General features: G+C 44.9%; 1 protein-coding gene across 2 annotated transcripts; it reads left to right on the top strand.

Moving 5' to 3' along the window:
• Positions 1-11,494: 11,494 nt before the first annotated feature.
• On the top strand, positions 11,495-14,037 carry IL20 (interleukin 20). Of its 2 annotated transcripts, XM_036118221.2 has the most exons (5): positions 11,495-11,653; positions 11,949-12,014; positions 12,130-12,282; positions 12,880-12,954; positions 13,960-14,037. In XM_036118221.2, exons 1-5 carry the CDS (start codon positions 11,495-11,497, stop codon positions 14,035-14,037), a joined length of 531 nt encoding a protein of 176 aa, XP_035974114.2. The 2 variants fall into 2 exon arrangements, with proteins under 2 accessions (XP_035974114.2, XP_035974115.2); XM_036118222.2 differs by lacking the exon at positions 12,880-12,954.
• The last annotated feature ends 3,232 nt before the right edge of the window (positions 14,038-17,269 follow it).

Below are 17,269 nucleotides of genomic sequence, written 5' to 3'. Positions count from 1 at the left end.
GGTTAGCAGCAATAATAGCTGATACTTACTGAGCACCTGCCACGTGCCGGGTGCTGAGACGAGCCGTTCTTGGCACCAGCCTGCGTCAACATCTGGGCTGTCAGCGGCTGCCTGAAGCATCCTTTCTTCACTGCTACCCGAGGAAGAGATCCCACAGAGCCCGCTTTCATGGACAGGGCAGGATCTCCGAAGTCAGACACGCTGGCTCCCAGCTCGTGTGACTTGGCACAAACTACTTAACGTCTCTGTCTCAGTGTTCTCTTCTGTAAAGGGGAGACAGTGACCCCAATCTCAAAGTGTTGCTGTGAGAGAGCATCAGGCATGGCAAAGCCCCCCCGCCCCCCGCCAGAGCCCAGCAGGGTGGGGGCTGCCCCGCTGGTAGGAAGAGTGCCAACCAGGAGCCAGGGTCTGGCTTCAAGGCTTCTCCTGGCATGAACTGCCTGTGGCATGTCACTGACTTTCTTTGGTCCTTAGTTGTCTGGAATGTGGATAATGACCCCTATACAATCTCCTGTGTGAGCTCATTTATTTTATTTTATTTTTTAAGATTTTATTCATTTGACAGAGAGAGAGAGCACAAGCAGGGGGAGTAGCAGGCAGAGGGAGAGGGAGAAGCAGGCTTCCTGCTGAGCAGGGAGCCCAATGCGGGGCTCCATACCAGAATCCCAGGATCATGACCTGAGCCGAAGGCAGACACCCAACCGGCTGAACCACCTGTGTGTGTGCTCATTTAAAAGCCAGAGTCATCAAGACAGCCTAGAGAGCCCTGTGATCTGCCCACACGGCCTCCCCAGCTCCGTTTCCTTTAACCGTGCCCTGACTGCGCGTTGGGGCTCACTTCGACCCAGCCATCCTGGCCTATTATCTGTGTTCCTCAAACACCCCAGGCATGCTCTCATCTTAGGGCCTTTGCACATTGTGGGCACATATACGGGTAAACAGAGGTAGGGTTAAAAAAAAATCCAGTGTTATGTTCTGACAGGATTAATAGACTACTAAGAGTCCTCCTCACGATACTCCTGTAAGGTAAAGATGATTGACCAACCCAATTCTACAGATGAAGAGATCTAAAGCTTGGCGAGGTTCCACACATACCTAGGGTCATGCAGCTGGTTGTGGAACTGGGATTCAAACTCAGGGCATCCTACTCCAAAACCGGGACCCTCAGTCACGATGGAACGCTGCCTTCACATTGTGCACGCATGGCAGGAGGCAGGGAAGGCGCTTTCCCAGAGTCATGAGCTGTACCTGCCTAGCTGAAGAAGTGGTACAGGAGGAGGAGATGGGGCAGGAGGGGGAGAAAGAACTAGGGAAGGAGAAGATCTCTCTCCCTCTCTTTCCTTCTATATCTCTTGTCTGCGTGTTTCATTTGTCCCCTTCACTTGTGCACCTGTTCTTTCTTTCCTTCCAGACTTGAAGAATGTCTCCTGAACTGTTTTGTAGCCCACAGGGAGCCTGGAACAGAGTTACGTTTCTGGTTTTGGCCTTGTTGGTTTTTTTTTGTTTGTTTGTCTGTTTGTTTTCTGCTTTCATAGAGCTGGTGCTTAATACATGCCTGCCGAGGAACCAAGTATAAAATTCTCCCCCAAACCATCCCTTCTGAGTCCTCTACAAGCCCCTAGACACCCTTGCAAACCTAGGGCTGGCCTTCCACTGCTAAGGTGCCAAGGGAGGGACCTCACAGCAGGTGGCAGGACCACGGCGGGCACCTTACATATATGATCTCGCTCGAGTCCCAGAGGAGCCAAAGTCAGAGATCTTATCCTAAGTGAGCAGTGAAAGCAGCTGAGGCTCAGGAAGGTGGGACACTTGCCCCAAATCACATGGCTAAGGGACGGCAGATGTAGACAGTAAATCCAGGTCCCATCTTCCTGGCTCCAGTATTCTCTCCCCTTGCTGCTGGGGGAGTTCACTTTATTTTGGCCAAGACTATATAATTCAGGACCTAGATTACTATGCTGGATGCAAACAATGCAGATCATTAAACCCAGATTCACAAAAAAGGACCTGGGGTTACTAGCAACAATCCTACAAAGTTGCACACTAATTAATGGGCCAACACAGAGCAAAGAAGCAGAAGCCAACTTCTGAATGTGTCACATGATGTTCCTGGTCCAGCTGGGAGTCTGGGCTCCTCCTGGAGAACACTCTCTCCTCCTTCCATCTTCCAGAGCAAATCACTGACAGCCAGGCATGCTTAGGGCAACTGTCTTTTAGAACTGTGGTCTTGCCCGAAAGATTGGCCAAGAGGATAAAAGGATAGGCTTTTGTGTGAAATCCTGCTCCTGCCCTTACTGCATGACCTCGGGCAATCTACTTAATCTGAGCCTCAGTTTAAACGCAGGAGAGAGCTGCCTCACGGAATCTTTATGAGGATTCAGGACATCATCTAGAGTAGATGTGTAGAGTAGCTGTATAGTAGGTGCTCATTAAAAATGATGGTTGCTCCTACTGATTCTCACCTTTTCTAATCTTATTTCCCATAAAACACCACTATTTCAGGAAAGCCTTCCTCTTACATGTTTTTTACACTGGCAAGTGAGATAAGAGAAAAGGCACTGACTTCCTGCACCCCAGGAGGCTGTCAGCTGAGTTCCTGAGAGGGAACTTGGAGTTTCAGTGCAACCAGCCAGGCTCTGGCTGTCTTCCTGAATCTCTCTGCTACTCAGACACCCTCCTGCACTCGTCCTTCCTCAGTCACAGACTCGTCCCAGTGCGGGGTCCCTCCCTCGACCTGGCTGGACCTTGCCTCATTCATGCCCAGCACAATCCCCGGTACCTGCAGATCACAGGCTATCTCCAGGCAGCTGGGAATGAATGCCTGACCAGGGGCAGAAACAAACTCATTCCTGGAGGTAGGTTCGGGGACCAGCATATCCCATTTGGCCAAGGAGTTTGGGGGAGGATAACTTCTTAAAAAGCTGCTATGAGGGAGCTCTAGAGCATTCTAGAGATAGTCTCTACTTCCAGTTCTGTTTCTGAGACCCACTTGGTTAGTCCAGTCTCAGACCTCTGCCATGGAGCCCCCATCCGTAGATTAGAGTGTCGTAAAAGAGGCCTCCTCTATTGCAGGAACAAGGCTTGATCCAGGCACGGGGCCCCAGAGAGAGTTCAGAATCCAGCATTTACCATGAAGTCCGTTTGTCCCAGCATGCCCCAAGTCTGGATACCTCTATCTGGTCACTTTCTTAGGTACTAAGAAGACTCTGTGCCTCAGTTTCCTTACTTGGAAAATGAAAAGAATTGTCATACCTACCTCATGGATTGCCTGAGGATAAAATGAGCTAATATTTTATGAAGTAGGGGCGCCTGGGTGACTCAGTCGTTAAGCGTTTGCCTTCAGCTCAGGTCATGATCCCGGGGTCCTGGGATCGAGCCCCACATCGGGCTCCCTGCTTGGCGGGAAGCCTGCTTCTCTCTCTCCCACTCCCCCTGCTTGTGTTCCCTCTCTCGCTGTGTCTCTCTCTGTCAAATAAATAAATAAAATCTTAAAAAAAAAATTTTTTTATGAAGTATTCGGTGCCTGGCATTCAGTAAGTGCTACAAACAACAAAAGAGCCTCTGGTCACCCTCTGTTGCTGTCCTATCTCTGCCCTAGCCTAGGCTGAACTTCCCAAGAACCATAGCTCCACCCCAGGGACAGAAAGCAGTCTTCCTCTTGCTCCTTCCTCTCCACCCCCACGCTACCCCATTTGTGTTCCCTGGGACCTAGAGTGGTTTTCCAGTGTTTGACAAGTCAGAGATCCGTTAGTGTCCATCTCCTCTTTCCAGACTGTGCTCCTCGGGGATGGCGACATTGTGAATGGCTGCGCTCAGTATATACATAGGCCTCGAATAAATTAATACGTACATGAAGCAAAGCCAATCCCAGACGTCTAGGCAGCTCCCTCTCGCAGGAAACCTGTAGCTTGGCTTTTTAGCTGTAGGACATGCGTTGTCCTCCATGGATACATCTGTTTTGTATCCCTGTTTCTAGCCTAGAACAAGGAATCAGTTTTCCCCTCTGTCTGGCCTCCCTGGCTTTGGTTTTGATTTTGCCCCCGATTGTTGTCTTATGGTCTTCAAGTCCACATCTTGAAGCCTGAAGGTCAGTGCCTCCCATTCCTCTCCTGGGCCAGCCAGCCCTTTGGGCATCTTGCTAACCTAGGTCCCTGCTTATTGGGAGCAGCATGGTCCTGAGTGTGCCCGCTAAGGCACATTGTCTGCTCTGACAAGGCCAGCAGCAGCCCCTTCCCTCTTGGGCAGGGAGTTCTCAGTTTTTTTGGGCCAGCAGCTCTGTGAGTGGGGAGAAAGAACTCAAGAAGTACTGACTTGACCTCTTCCTCACCTCCTCAGTGTCTTTAACACATCCACACCTAGCCCAGGAAGGGTGCAGTGCAACTCTAAAGGAGGTGCCCCTGAGGCAGAGTGCAGGCGACACTCCCTGGCGGTGACCTCTTGGAGGACGGTGCTGAGGCAATGGAATTATGCCTGGAGAGCTAGAAATGATGTCTGAGGGGACGGTGGTTGGATGTCAGAGAGCTTAGTCTCTGTGGGGAACCGGTGCCTGAAAAAGGGCTTTGAATCTAGTTAGGGAAATGAATCGGTAAGCAAGTCAGCTGAGCTCCTGTGTGATGTGTGCAATGTTGACCTAAGCATCACCAAAGGAAACTGGTCATTGGTCCTTAGAAATGGAAGGTTTCAGAGGGCCGCTTCCTCAGACGGATGTTCCCCATGCATGGCATTGACCCTTTTCAACCTTCTTCAATACCTGACCCCCTACTCCACCCAGCACCCACAGGGGCGTCCTCCCTCAGGTACAGAAGCACCCTCTGCACCAGGAACTTTGTTCTAGCTATCCCGCTGCAAGAAGCAAGGGTCCTTCTGCTCCTGCCACAGCCTCTCCAGCCCCAAACCTCATAAAATCATTAGTTCTTCAAAGCCTTGCTCAAACAGGACTCTCTCCAAGAAACCAACTCAGATAAGAAATAATCTCCACACACCCCCCAACCGTCAGGGCCCATGATGAGCACAGACTCTGAATTTTCTAGGAATGTCCTGATAACAAACAATCTCTCCCATCATCTTCATAAACAACCTCCTTTCTCTCCCACTTCCTGTCACAATTGGGAAAGTGTGATTGGCATACCTATGGGTCTTTGTGCCTGCCATTAGGGCCAGGGATCTCAGCCTTCTGTGTGCTCTGGACCTCCTTGGCACACAGCAAAGCCTAGGGACCCTACTCAGAATAATGTTTCTAAATACATAAAATAAAATATATAGGATTACAAAAGAAATCAATTATATTAAAATACAACCATCAAAATATAGAATAACAGTAGGTAATATATAATGAATGTGCTTCTTTATTAATGCATTAACAAGATCTAGCAGCAGACAGGCCTACAAACTACTAACAGTTGTAAGTAATGATGAGTATAAATGATATTTTGAAGTGTCTGAAACAACTGTAATGTGATACAAAAATATTTGTGATTTCTATTGGTGACAAAGTCACAGGTATTGCTAATACTTCTGTGGTTTGTATTTGTTTCTTATTCTCATAATCAAAGAAAATACTAAATTTTGATTAGAGGTTAGGGAAAAGATGTGTTATTTTTCCACCTACCTTCTCCCAGGTTAAGATCTCCCACATTAGAGGCTGTTTTCCTACAATGCTGTGAATCCCACAAGAGGTCCCAAGAAACCAATCTTTTCACTTGGATGCTCTGGGGTCTTCCAGCTCAGTGTCCCACATGGGAGTCTCCATGCTTGTTTGTGGAATTAAAAAGCAAAGAATTAAGGTCATCCCTATTCTTCTAGATGAGGAAACTTAATTCAAGGCCATGTGTGGATTTTTGTTCCCAGATTCCACGTCCAAGGGAGGGTTTTCCCAGTTGTTCCCACTTTGCAGGCAGAGGTTGGGAGGAATTAGCCAACTCTGGGTTCAGCTATGTCAGAGGAAATCTCAAGAGAAAGGGTGGCAGCAAGTCAAGTTGGTTAAACAGAGCATGATGGAAAGACGCAGGAAAAGGAAATGATGTCACCCTTTTTGTAGGCTTTGAGGACAGGGAACTGAAAATGTATGCTTCAGATAGCGTCAGCTGCTCCGCCCATCTCCACCCTGCAGGGGGGTAGCAGGGGAGGTACCAGAGGCTGCAGGCTGGGCAAAGCTCCACACTGCAGGCCTGGGAGTGAGAACGGTCTCTACTTGCCCACCCAGGGAGCTGAAGTTCTTCCTTCAGCAGAACCTGAACACCCAAGTGTTTCCCTCCAAGGTGATGCAACTGGGCAGGAAGCCCACGTGCCAGCTAACTGTGACGTTGGTGTAGACAGGGAAAACCCTGAGCTGCAAACACAGGACTTGCCTTGGGAAAAAAGGAGTGGCTGGGTTTTGTTCTTGGTTTCTAGAAAATTGTTTCCTGCCCAAAAATGGCTTGGAAATAAATTCAGGAAGCTGAATTTATTTCATAAGAACGGATTCTTCTTTTATCTCCTCTGCCCAGCTCACCTTTACAATTACACTGGCACTGATTATTTGCTGACTCTCAGTTTTAAAACCCTATTTCCTAGAGTTAGCTTGATGTGCTCATGAAATGTGCCCCCCATTTCTTCACCACAGCCACATCATCCACCAAGTATTTTATTTGATCGCTAACAATGTGCCAAGCACTCTGCTGCCCTTGAGGATCTCATGGTTAGTACAGTTACTACCACATCTCTTCTCCCACTCTAAGACCCTCCATGGCTCCTTATTTCTTTGGGGAGGGCGGGGTGTGAGGACAAAGAATCACAGAAACAAAAGGCAGAAATGAAAAGGACTTAAATCATTTAATTAATTTCCCCATAATTTACAGATGAGGAAACTGAAATCCAGAGAAGGGAAGTGATTTCCCCAAGACCACACAGCGAGCTGCAGGTAAAGCTAGAGCTAGACACTCTCTTCCTAGACTCCTAGTCCAAGTTCACATTCCTTGGCATGATAACCTTGATGATAAAGCCATATTTCCAATTTGATCTCCCATTGCCCCTCTACACAAAATCGAGGCCCAGCCAGCTAGGCCATTTGCTAGTCCTCAAATACATTGTGAGCTTTGTTGCCCTAGTCATCTCTGTCCTGAAAGCCCTTCATTGGACCCCACTCCTCCCTGTCTTAACTGCTTCAAGTAGATTTTCTAGTTTGCTTATCCAATCATGTTGCTCCTTGCTGAAAGCCTTCATAACTCCTTGCTTTTGGATAAAATCCAAATTCCTTAATATGACCAATATAACTTCTGACCTCAAACCAGCTTATCTTTTACCCTCATCTCCCCATCCTCCTATCTCTCTCTGATTTCAGGCCATTTGGTAATGACTAGTTGCTTTGTATGTCTCTATTTTTAGGTTCAGCCAAGCCTGAGATCCTGTGGCAGGATATAACATAAAGAAGACATGATTTTAAATAAGTATGTTCATTCAATAGTTATCAAGTATTAACTGAGCACCTACCAGGAGTCATTGAAAGTTGGGACCACAAAGATGAACATGGAGCTCTCAGGCTAGTGAGATATCTAGATATGCAACCAAAAAAATGGCAGTTAACTGTGATAAGTAAAAAAGAAGTATTTGCAAGGTAGAGTGGAGGTCCACAGTTGGGAGGGACCAATTTTGCCCCAGGAAATGGGGGTGGAGAGAGAGAGAGAAAGAGAGGTTAGGGTGAGGCAGGGGCAGTTTTATAGAGGAGGAGAGTTGAATTGGTATCTGTACAGAGAGTGGAATGGGATGTATTCAATGGATTTTAAGAGAAGAAAGTACTTCAATGTAGGAAAAGGAGAGACTCAGTTATTAAAGTAGAATCAGGATTGCGCTTGAATAAGTTTAGTTAATCACTACACGTAACTTCAAACAAAGCAATGGCATTCTTCTTGCTTAAAGGAAAGGAATTCACCGGCAAGAGAACAGCTTATACTATCTGAAGGTTTTGACTTTAAGTATTCTTGTCAAACCATGTTTCTCATTACTTTCACAGTTCTGGATGATCATGAGAAATGGTTTACCTAGCAGCAATAATGAAAAAACAGGCATGAGCTCAAGAGGTATTTAGATTAGATATTCACACATATTCTCAACATTTATCAAGCATTACAATGAAAAGTTACGGTCTTCACTTTAGGGAGACATTAAAAGACATTAAAAAGAACACTCTGACCCAAAAGGTAGAAGAGCAAGGAATCATAGTGACATTGAATATCAGAATTGAGATGGTTCTTATATGTTACCTATTCTATTGCTCTCATTTGTATGTAAACTGATATGTTAACAGATATGTAAACTGAAATCCAGAAAAATGAAATCATATGGGAAAGTCATCCTGTAAACCATGGAATCCCTGAACTCAAATACAGGACCCCAGAGTCTTAGGTATTAAGAGCTGAAAAGGAATATAGTATAATCTCTACCATCTTGAGAGTTTTCAAAGCATTGTATATAGTTAATTCCAGGTGTTTTGATTTAATCTTATGCGGAAGTGTCCCACTTGATGGATTAGTCCCTGTCTAAGAAAATTTTTCAGTGTCATTAGGGAGAAAAGGCTAAAACTTATGAAACAGAGGGTGACATTAGACTCTCTTACATGCCAAAGAAAAATCTGCAAGTGGAAGTCAGAGAAGCGAGGGATTCGAATGGCCCAGAATAGCTCAAAAAGAAAGAATTGGGGTCCATTCTTTAATGATGAATGGAGGGAAAGCAGGGTGGCCATTGTTGGAGAGAAATGTTAGAAATAACAAAAGCCAAGGAGAAACAGCAGGAGTTAGCCCAGTGTCTGGGTTGGAGAGAAACCTGGTTAAAGAGAACTGGATTTAAAGGAGGGGGTGGGACGCTTGCCTGGCTCGGCTGGTAGTACATGAGACTCTATCTCAGGGCTGTGAGTCCCAGTGAATAAGGGACAGGTGGGGCTAGGTAGGGAGAGATAGAAAGGGGGCTATGTGATCAGGCTCACAGAAGGCCCCAAAATGTGGAGGTTTGGGGAAACCAGAGATAAGGGAACAACCTGGACCATCCTGCCCTAGGTGTGTGGGGTGAGTGTCGTTTTTTATAACAGTCACCTGTGACCAACAAAGAATAACGAGACCCTAAAAAGAAGTAAGCCATTAAAAATGTTATTACCAGTCCTTACTCAAGCCAAGACATCACAAGAATGGTAAGGCCACAAGCTCCCTGGTCAGTTCTAAATTAAAGACTGTCAGGGGAGGCCCTTGTTGGCAACCCTGTGGGAACCCCTCTCACTCTTGAGAGCTTTTTCTGTATCTTCACTTAATAAAACTCTATTGCTTGACTCATTCTCCTTTGTCCTCGAGATTCATTCTTCCACTCTGGGAGACAAGAACCTTGCTCTCCCGCTTCACCAGCACCACGTTGGGTGTGCAGATTACTTAAAATAAAATCTTAAAAAATAAAAATTAGAAGAATAAAGGAGGGGACAAAATCACCTCTTGGAATTCTCTTCCAGTTCTGTAATTCAGCGATCTTTCCGGTCCTGATTTACCATTTTACCTTCCTTCTGGAAGGGAGGGGGAAAAAAGAGGCACATCTTTTATCTAAAAACTATACCCAGTTGTCTCCCAAGAAGGCTTCTTTAGGAGGAGGGTGTTGAGGTAACACAGCCTGCAATTAATCTGCCTTAGGATGGGAGGAAGTGCAATGCCACCAGAGAAATTCCAGGGGAGTTTCAGACCTCACCTGCAGGAGCTCACATTCTTTATGTGACATATATAAGTAACTGGAAACCTCTTGGCTTGAGGCAGACTCCTAGGAGACCACAAGCAACAGCCTTTCCTGAACTCAGGTAAGGAGAACTCCCTTTCCCTACACCATTCACACAGTTCTGGGGATCAGGCTGGTTCTCCCAATCATTTATCCAAGTGTGTTCAGGGCCACATCTAAAGGAGTCCTTTCCAATAGGACAAAATATCCTAAGGATAGAGAAGTGTCATGTACCTAGCACAATATTTAAGACGGTGTTCAATAAATGCTAATCAAATTGTTGAATTTAACCTATATTTACTATACACCCCCTATGCTCAAGGCAACTAACATCATTCTTTTTTTTAAATGAATTGATTACTCACTATATTTTAGATGTATAAACCATGCATCAGTTTCTATAAATGTCAAAGCAAGTTTCTGGGGTAAGGATTATTACCACCATTTGGGGGGCTAAGAAAACAAAACTAAAAGAGGCAAGTTTACTTGCCCAGGGTCACGTAGCTGTAGGGTGACTAAAGCATTCAGGTTACCTGTGACTTCCCCAGTTTTGAAACTGAAAGTCTTGTGTCCTGGGATACCCCTCAGTCCTGGGCAAACTGGGACCACCTACTTTGATGGGAACTTTTAGCCAGTATGTCTCAGCATGGCACTGTCAGCTTCTGTCCTTGTTTAAAATGTTGATATGTTGTTCATCATGGATTTTTTTCATTAATTCTGATGTTGCATTAAAATATTAACTTATCTTGATTATTGAGATTTTTGGTGCCCCTTAAATTTTGTGCTCGAGGTGAGTGCTTTGTTCTCCTCACCCTAATCCCAGCCCATTATAATTTATCTTAAAACTCAGAAGTTTGGGGATAGGAGCAGCCTATCCCAAGAAGAAATGAGTTCCCTTCCTGCCTTTCTTCTCCTTTTTCGGGGGGCCTGGGCAGAGCCAGGAGTTAGAGCACCCTCTTGCATTCCTTTCAGATGTGCCTGACTCTAGCCTTCCTGTAGAGGGTGCTGTGGAGCTCAGACACCTCAGGAGGGAGAAGTGTTAGGTGTAACTGGGCTAATTGCCCATCAGATCTTGACTGTCCCTGGCAGTAGGACTGTTATGAAATCATTGACTTTCTGTTTGCCTTTGGGGCTGAAATAAATCTATTATCCCCAAATAACCAACCTGATCCCAGACAAATACCAAAGAGCTAAGCTCTTCTGCCCTGGGGGGTGGCCATAATATCCACAGACAATTTTCCCTGCGTGTTTTTGGTGGCTCAGCAACAGCTTCTATGAGATTCTGTTTTCCTGCAGGTCCCCTTCGGGCTTAAAGGGACCAGAAGAGTGAGCTACATCGGCATTCTGGAAGGGAAGACTGTATACGTCAATTCGCCAAAACAAGTTTTAACATTTTCCCTGAAATGTAATCCTCTGTCTACTCACTGCAAGGGCCTGCTGCTCTAGGCCTTACCTGCTGGGCAATGACGATGGGGCTGGGATAGGGACAGAATAAAGGAGTCAGGACCTGTAGCACCAACTCACACTCAGACCCTGAACAAACACCCAGAGTCTTTTCTTCCAGGAGGCTCAGCAGCTTTTCTTAGTAAGTTAGATGAAAGGGCCAGACTGTCCAAAGCCAGACAAAGCTATTGAGTTTCACCAGGGGACACCTGGCGAAGGCATGTCCCTGGTGACTGAATTGCCTTCTTAAGACATGATGTTGGGAAAACCAGTAAGTCATTCTCTTTCCTTTGAATTCCTAGCTCTTTTGGTCTTCAGATTCTGGCACAAGATGAAAGCCTCTGGTCTTCCCATCTGCCTTCTCTCTGCTGCATTTTATCTCTTCTGGACACCTTCTGCTGGGCTGAAGACACTCCATTTGGGAAGCTGTGTGATCAACACAAACCTTCAGGAAATGCAAAGTGGATTTTCTGAGATACGAGACAGTGTGGTAAGTGAGGGAGGCAACCCCTCCCTGTTCCAGTAGCTGTCTCTCTTCTTCTCTACTTGTCTTTCTCTGTCCTCTGGCAGCCCAGCAGTGTGATCACAAAAAGAGATAGGTTGGGGACTCCTTACCAGGGAGGATGTGTTCCCAAGAAACAGCTGTAGTTCACAATTTAAGAGTGTTTTGGAAAGGGACACTGTCTGCTGGGCTGTGTGGCAGGGAGAGGATGAGAGGTCTTGATGTCTAAGACCTGGCAGTCATCAGTGACCTGTCCTTTCTTGTCTTGCATTCTTCCATTTAGCAAGCCAAAGATGAAATCATTGATATCAGAATCTTGAGGAAGACTGAGTCTTTGCAAGACACAAAGGTATGTGCTTGGTCCATAAAGTTCTGAGAGGAAATGTAAATCGGAGGCATCTCCATCACCCTGGGTCTTGTCCCTGGATGCTCTTCCCCCACCAACATACTAGTCTTCTTTGTAGCCTGCAGATCAGTGCTGCCTACTCCGCCATATACTGAGACTCTACCTGGACAAGGTATTCAAAAACTATCAGACTCCTGACCACCATATCCTCCGGAAGACCAGCAGTCTTGCCAACTCTTTTCTTACCATCAAGAAGGACCTCCGGCTCTGTGTGAGTAAAGGTCTTGGGTAAAAACATCCATTGCTGCACATAACTTCAATGACTTAGCAACCAAGCTCTTTCTTACTCCCATTTAATGGATAGAAAAACTGAGTCCAAAAGTTCTCAAAATCTGTGTTGTGCCATGTGACTAGGTAATAAGAACTCAGTTTTACTGACTTTTGGGTATATGCTCCAGGCAAAAAGTCTAAATAGCTACAGAATGCTATTTAATATTCAGGTAAATTATCTATTATCCATGAAATTACACTTTTTCTGTAGGTGAAAGATCCTACGATATATTAGTGTATCCTGTGTCCAGGCAGCCACTCAGCAAGCCATTGGACTCAATAACAAGATAAGGTCTGAATAGGACCTGGGGATCCAACAAAGAGCTCCATACTTGAGCCTATAAAACTGGCCTCTTCTTCTAGCTTATGATTAGTTTTCTGATCCCCAATGATGAGATCTGAAAAGACTTTTCTATAAGAATGGAGTATGTGCAAGAATGTAGGTGAAAGAGTAGAATTTCTGTTACTTCACAGTAGTGACAAGGGCAGAAAATCAGATTCTTTAATAAAATCTATTATTCTGCGGCATTCTTTTCAGCATGCCCATATGACATGCCCTTGTGGAGAGGAAGCAATGGAGAAATACAGCCAGATTCTGAGTCACTTCAAAGAGGTATATGCAATTTTGGCCTTGGTTAAGATGGGTGTGTTTTTTAGAACTGAGATCACAGATAGATGGGATGGCTATTCATACTGGTAGAAATCCTGTAGCCCTCAGTAACTCTCTGAGGTCATGTGGACCACCCCTCTGCTTTAACCCAGGGGACACCCATCCAGGCTCTAGAAGGGTGCTGTCTCTGGAAGATGCTCTGGGATTCTAGAGGAAATGGCCCTAATTCCATCAAGTCACTCCAGAGACATGTGGATCTTCCAGCTGTACAAATAAGAGGCAATAGTTTTCCAACATTCACACACTTATACATACCCTCAAAAACATGCCATGTTGTTTCTCATCTTGGTGCCTTTGCACATCAGCCAGGAAGGCCTGGAGTCTACTCCTCACTGACTAATTCCTACTCATCCTTTGAGACTCATCCTAGGCATCACCTCCAGGAAGGTACTGACTACTCTCCCAAAGTTAGGCGCCTCTCCTGTGATCCCATGGGGACTCCATCCTCTACCCACCACACTACATTTTAGTTGTCTGCTTCTGTCTCCTTCACTTGCCTGAATTCCCTGTCAGCAGGGATTGTGCCATTCATCTTTGAATCCCTAGGGAGCCCAATGCTTAACACAACAAACATTTGTTCAATTGAAGTTGCACAGTAGTCAACCCTTACACACACACACACACACCTTTCTTAAAAACAAAACAAAACAAAACAAAACAAAACAAAACAAAACAGCCTAATTACTTTGATGTCTGTGATTCAAGAGGCTTGGGTTGTAGTCCGAATTCTGCCACCCTCTAGGCTTCAGTTTCCCTATGTAATGGACTCCATGATTTTCCTTCCTCTTGTGAGATCTCGAGATTCCACAACTTCTTTCAAGCTCTCCACCTTGAAAAGAATACTATGCTTACAATCCCCTGCAGACCTACCAATGAAAGGGGAGAATTAACCCGGGAGTGCATACTGTCTCTTTATGAGGTGCTCACCACAGAAGTTGTGTCTTTCAGCTTACGCCTCAGGCAGCAGTGGTGAAGGCTTTGGGAGAGCTCAACATTCTCCTGCAATGGATGGAGGAGATGAAATAGGAGGAGAGTGATAACCTTACTGGCAGCAGTGCTGGCCAAGAGTCCCAGTCCTTGGTACTGGCGGAGGCATGACCCCAAACCACCATCTCGCTGCTATATAATTTAGTGCTGGTCATTGTGTTTATTATTTATTTATTTATTATTTGGTTCCTTATTGTGGTTGTCTCCATGTGTTCCCACCCTTAATCTAGCCCATGGTTTTATAAGATTTTGGTAATATCTTTTCTACTGTTGGGTGTATTTATTAGTTAATATATTCATTTATTTTTGCTAATTAACTTATTTATTTTTGTTTGTGAAGACAAGACTTATTAAAAAATTCACGGATGATATTTATAACCTGACTACAGGTTTTCATGCAGGTTTTCGTAAAGTAAACAAACCCTCTAAATTCTAGAGGGGTGGCTAGGGGTGTTATTCGTTTTATTAAATTAAGGGCACATTTACTGACTGCCAAGACTCTGTGAGATATTTAAAAGTGAACTAATGGCTACTAAGTGTGGGTTGTGGAAGGAGTTCTGATGTGAAATTGCAGACTTATCTTACAATTACTGACCACCCCCACTCAACTCCCCAACCCCATACTTGCTATGGAATCCTGTACGGCCAAAATGTATTTCTACAAATAAAGTTTTCTTTGCATAATATCTCTGTGGAGTTTGGAAATGCTTCAGGAGCAAAAACAATGGTAGGGAGACCTTGAATCTCTTATTACCTAGGGACTTCTTGCTCTTTTGGGGAAGAAAGAGGCCAGTGGGAACCTGGGCCTTCTTTCTCTTACTGAATGTATTCCCAGCTCTATGTCTTAATTGACTCACATCTCTGATCCCACAGCTCTGCCCTCTACATAAAGGGGCTGTGACCAAGTGAAGGGCTTCAGTCTGCTTTCACCTTGTTGGCTTTGAGCACTGTCATCTCTGTGCCTGGTTTTCTTTCTCATTTTAGGTTCTAATACTTTTGCAATCAGAGCCTTGATTGCAACACAAATTACAGTGGGCAGAAGGCTCTATTATAAGGGTTAAGAACACACAGACGTAAAGTGTAGTTACTGAGCCTTGCCCACGTTAGTACATGAACACTATCTTGAGGCTCTTCTACTTTGTATTCTGGCCAGCCCCAGGGTCTAGGTTGTTTCTGGATCAAGTCTTTGTCTTTGTGACCAACTACTAAGTCAGTGTTCTCTAATCAGGCCCCTTACATGTTGAGCTTCGCTAAGCTCTTCTGGCACTGGCCGTTTGCCTCCTTCCTCCCCACCTCACTCTGAACTGCACCCCAGCTTAGCAGTTTAGTTTTCCCAATTTAATGAACAGCAGACTAACGCTGATGTCCCGGCTCCCAAAGCCAGCTCCCCTCACTGCCTCTGGCTTCTGCTCTCAGCCCTCAGCTTGGGCCTTGATGAAGTTTAAATAACTTTATTAATTTCTCTTCTCATTATACAAGTAACAACTGCCCAAGAGAGAAAGTTTGGAAAATACAGAGAAACATAAAGAAGAAAATTTAGATCACCTATTATCCACTCTTAAACATTTAGGTGTATTTTTCCCAGATCTTTTTTCTTGGATCCAAATCATGACTCAACCCTCAATACCTGAGTGATTTGGGCTGTAAAACTTAACCTTCTTGGAATTCAGTTTCTCCTTCTGGAAAACAGGATGATAATATCTACCTTTTGGGGTGATGGAAGACATGTTTTTTTTTTAATGTTTTATTTATTTATTCATGGGAGTCAGAGAGAGAGAGAGAGAGGCAGAGGGAGAAGCAGGCTCCCCACACAGCAGGAAGCCTGATGCGGGACTTGATCCCAGGACCCTGGGATCATGACCTGAGCCGAAGGCAGACGCTCAACCATCTGAGCCACCCAGGCACCCCGGAAGACATGGTTTTTTATGTTCCTTTGAAAACAAGACACCTTCTGCTTTCATATTCCACATAATTATTACCTATTTGCTATTGGATTTTTACTCCATCTCACCTGTCTTCTATCATACCTTCCAGTTGCATGTATCCTGGTTTTCTATGACCAATCTGACAAATAACTTAGCTTCAACTCTCAAGGAATAGTTGAGGAGGCAACTTCACTGAACTCGGTGTTAAAATTGGAACAACCACCTCCAAGAGACATTGGATAGCAAGGAAGAAGCTGGTTTTACTTGCCAAGGGTGTGAGTCTTCCAGATGGGTGTGTCACAGGTTGACCCCACAGCCAAGGATGAAATTCCTCCATTTGTTTCCTGGGAAACGTTTCTGACTCTTCTGGAAGTCTGGGCCATGGGAAGCCTGGGTCTTTTGGGACTATACATTACCATGTTAGCAATGACTTGTTACCTCTTTGCCTATCTAGTCCTCTCCCCAGCAAGACCCATTTCTTCCTCCAAGTCATTGCTTGACCTATCATAGTACCAACAATAGGGAATTCAGCAGTGAAGAAGTCATCAGGTTATGGGTAAAGGGAAAACTTCATAAAGGTGGGGCCAGTGAGGGACAGTCTCTAAAGAATGGTTTATGATTGTCACTTCTGACTCCAACAATTAAAATGATTATTGTCCTTTATTAAGTACTCATCACGTGTCAGGCACTGTATTGGGAACTTCACATATATCATATTATTCAATCCTTAAGACAACCCTGTGAGGTAGATAGTATTGTTACCAGTTTGCAAAGGATAAAGTGCTCAGAGATGGTAAGTAATTTGTGCAAGGGGGCAGAACCAAGAGTTGAATGTGTGCACCCTGATACCACAGCCCTATATGCTTCCCACTGTACTGTTCACTTTTCTAACAATGGCATCTCGAGTTTGGAGGTACAGTAGGAAGGAAAAATGTGTGATGACTTCATAGAGACATGAATAAAAATCCTGACTTTGACAACCACTATCTTGGGGAAGTGACATAAGTATCCTTTGTTTCTTCATCTGCAAAGTGCAGGTTATACTACTTACCATGCTGGGTTGATGTGAATACTAAGTGGGATTGTCATAGCTAACTTGAACAAACACTTATTACATATTAGGTACTGTTCTAAGTGTGTTGTTAAGTGCCCACTCATTTAATTTGTATACAAGCATGATGAGATAGCTCTGATTATTGCCATTTTACATATGATGAAGCTGAAGACCAGAAAGGTAAAGTATCTTGTTTAAGTTCACACAGCTTACAATGGTGGAGGCAAACTATGAATACAGTAGGAAGACTGGAGAACCATGCATCTGACCACTTCACCTCGCCATCTGGACA

This window comes from Halichoerus grypus, chromosome 7 (genome assembly GCF_964656455.1).
Source record: "Halichoerus grypus chromosome 7, mHalGry1.hap1.1, whole genome shotgun sequence".
NCBI lineage: Eukaryota > Metazoa > Chordata > Mammalia > Carnivora > Phocidae > Halichoerus > Halichoerus grypus.
This window is presented reverse-complemented; position numbering and strand designations above follow the sequence as displayed.